General features: G+C 46.0%; 1 protein-coding gene across 1 annotated transcript in view; it reads right to left on the reverse strand.

The window, feature by feature from the left end:
• Positions 1 to 3,072, reverse strand: part of LOC108541268 (NACHT, LRR and PYD domains-containing protein 7-like) — a 23,317-nt gene that overhangs the window by 5,315 nt on the left and 14,930 nt on the right. Inside the window, exon 7 of the mRNA XM_017890733.1 lies at positions 2,105 to 2,272. Coding sequence (XP_017746222.1) covers positions 2,105 to 2,272 — 168 coding nt within the window. The remainder of the gene's footprint in view (positions 1 to 2,104; positions 2,273 to 3,072) is intronic.

Genomic DNA, 3,072 nt, shown 5'->3' on the forward strand with positions numbered 1-3,072 from the left:
AAAAAAAAAAAAAAAAAAAAAAAAAAAAAAAAAAAAAGCAGCGTATTTGCTGGGGATCCAGTACTGAGGAAATGCAGAGAGAAGTGAGATGAAGAAATCCTCAGTTTATTTTAGTGACAGCAGACATCTGGATATGTTCTATTGAAGACAATGGATGATGGTATTAAAATCAACAGGGTAGAGGTAAGTCAACCAGAGAGGCATTGGCTAGATTTATGCCGGTCACTTAAGTTCTCTTTGGGAAAGTGATAGGAGGGAAAAAACTGAAGGATGTTAGATCATGATCCAGTGTGCTAACTGGGGGAACGACTCTTGTAAATAAAATACTGAGCTAGTGAGAAAGTAGGATGATTTTGGCTCATAACTGATAAGACGAGACCATAAGGCCCTGTAGGCCACTGTAAAAGCCTTTGTTTTGTTTTTTTTTTTTAAGACAGTTTCGCTCTTGTTGCCCAGGCTGGAGTGCAATGACGTGATCTCGGCTCACTGCAACTTCCGCCTCCCAGGTTCAAGTGATTCTCCTGCCCCAGCCTCCAGAGAATCTAGGATTACAGGCGCAAGCCACCAGGTGATCCACTCCTTTATTTGCACTGAGCTTTTGAGCCTTTGGAAATAGTAAGGTGTCACGTCTGGCTTGCAGCTTGAAATGTTCCTCAGGGTGATAGGTTAAGAAACTTCAGGAGGACAGGAACAGTGGCTTATGCTTGTAATCCCAGCACTTTGGGCTGAGGCAGGTGGATCACTTGAGGTCAGGAGTTGGGAGACCAGCCCGGCCGACATGGTGAAACCTGTTCTCTACTAAAAATACAAAAATTAGCTGGGCATGGTGGTGCACCCCTGTAATCCTAGCTACTTAGCTGAGGCAGGAGAATCGCTTGAACCTTGGAGGCTGAGGTTGCAGTGAGCCAAGACAGCACCACTGCACTCCAGTCTGGGTGACAGAGCAAGACTCCATCTCAAAAAAGAAAAAAGGTACCCTGTGTTCTCGTGTTTTTTTCTTGTCTCTACAACAAAGCTAAGTGGTAATGACATGATGCAGATTCTCTTCTCATTAGGATTGCAGATTCTAGTTGGAAAATAGGTTGCATCCAAGGATGCAACTGACAAACTTCGGAGAGAGAAGTAATTAACACCTCACTATTCCATTTGTGGAGGCTTTGCATTTCCTGGGGTGGTATCCCATCTCCAGTTCCCTGGGTTTATGAGCTGGGGCAGGCCCACAGCTTCCTGATTACTGGATCCCAGCAGAAGCAGCAATGTTCCTGAAGTCCAGGTCACTGGGGGCCATTCTCGCCTATATTTCACTTCTCCAGGCCGTCTACATGACTTTGGAAGTGCCCACCCACCTAGATTCAGTTTCTGGAGGGATTTGCTCTTAAAACTGGATCCAAAGTGATACAGTCTGAGATATGGAAAACACAGAAATTGGCCAGGCGCGGTGGCTCACGCCTGTCATCCCAGCACTTTGAGAGGCCGAGGCAGGCGGATCATGAGGTCAGGAGATCGAGACCATCCTGGCTAACACAGTGAAACCCCATCTCTACTAAAAATACAAAAAATTAGCTGGGCATGGTGGCGGGCATCTGTACTCCCAGCTACCCAGGAGGCTGAGGCAGGAGAATCACTTGAACCCGGGAGGTGGAGGTTGCAGTGAGCCAAGATCACACCATCGCACTCCAGCCTGGGCAACTAGAACGAGACTCCGTGTCAAAAAAAAAAGAAAAGACAACAGAAATTAAGGATTTCTAGATCTCGAAAAACTTTAAAAATGAGGCCAGGCGTGATGGCTCATGCTGTAATCCTAGCACGTTGGGAGGCTGAGGTGGGAGGATTCCTCGAGTCTCCGAGTTCAAAACCAGCCAGGAAAAGATGACAAGACCTCATCTCTACAGAAAAAAGTTAGCTGGCCATGGTAATACATGCCTGTAGTCCCAGCTAGTTGGGAGGCTGAGGTGGGAGGACCAATCAAGCCTGGAAGACTGAAGCCGCAGTGAGCCGGGATCACACCACTGCACTCCAGCCTGGGGGATAGAGCAAGACCCTGTCTCAAAAAAAAAAAAAAAAAAGAAAGAAAGAAAGAAAGAAGAAAAAGAAAATCGCCTACCGTAGGTGTTTTAGGTTACAGTTTGGATTCTCTAACGCCTGACAGAGAATCCACATTCCACGAGCTATCTGGTTGAGACTCAAGTCCAGGTTTGTGAGGCTGCAGGCTTCTTGGAGTGCCTCTGAGAGATATCTACAGCCACGCTTGGTTATGCTGCATTGCTGTAACCTGCAGGATAATCAAAGGAAGAGAAGGCTGTTATCTCTCTGGCTAATGCCCTGTGACGTAGTTATTTCCAGCACTGTATACCTTCCACCTTGAGCTATCTACTTCCAGGTGGGCTTGTACATAAAAGCATGCAAATGGGCCCAGCGCAGTGGCTCATGCCTGTAATCCCAGCAGTGGGAGGCTGAGACAGGCAGATCACTTGAGGTCAGGAGTTCAAGACCAGCCTGGCCAACATGCTGAAATCCCATTTCTACTTAAAAAAAAAAATACAAAAATTGGTCCAGACACAGTGGCTCAAGCCTGTAATCCCAGCACTTTAGAAGGCTGAGGCAGGCAGATCACCTGAGGTTGGGAGTTCGAGACCAGCCTGACCGACATGGAGAGATTCCATCTCTACTAAAAATACAAAATTAGCTGGGTGTGGTGGCCTGTGCCTGTAATCCCAGCTACTCGGGGGTCTGAGGCAGGAGAATTGCTTGAACTCGGGAGACGAAGGTTGCGGTAAGCAGAGATCGCGCCATCGCACTCCGGCCTGGGCAACAAGAGTGAAACTGCCTCAAAATACACACACACACACACACACACAGATATATATATATATACACACACACACGCACACACACACAGATATATATATATATACACACACACACACAGATATATATATATATACACACACACACAGAGATATATATATATACACACACACACACAGATATATATATATATACACACACACACAGATATATATATACACACACACACAGATATATATATACACACACACACAGATATATATA

The sequence above is a fragment of the Rhinopithecus bieti genome, unplaced genomic scaffold (assembly GCF_001698545.2).
Source record: "Rhinopithecus bieti isolate Rb0 unplaced genomic scaffold, ASM169854v2 scaffold_20792, whole genome shotgun sequence".
Lineage (NCBI taxonomy): Eukaryota > Metazoa > Chordata > Mammalia > Primates > Cercopithecidae > Rhinopithecus > Rhinopithecus bieti.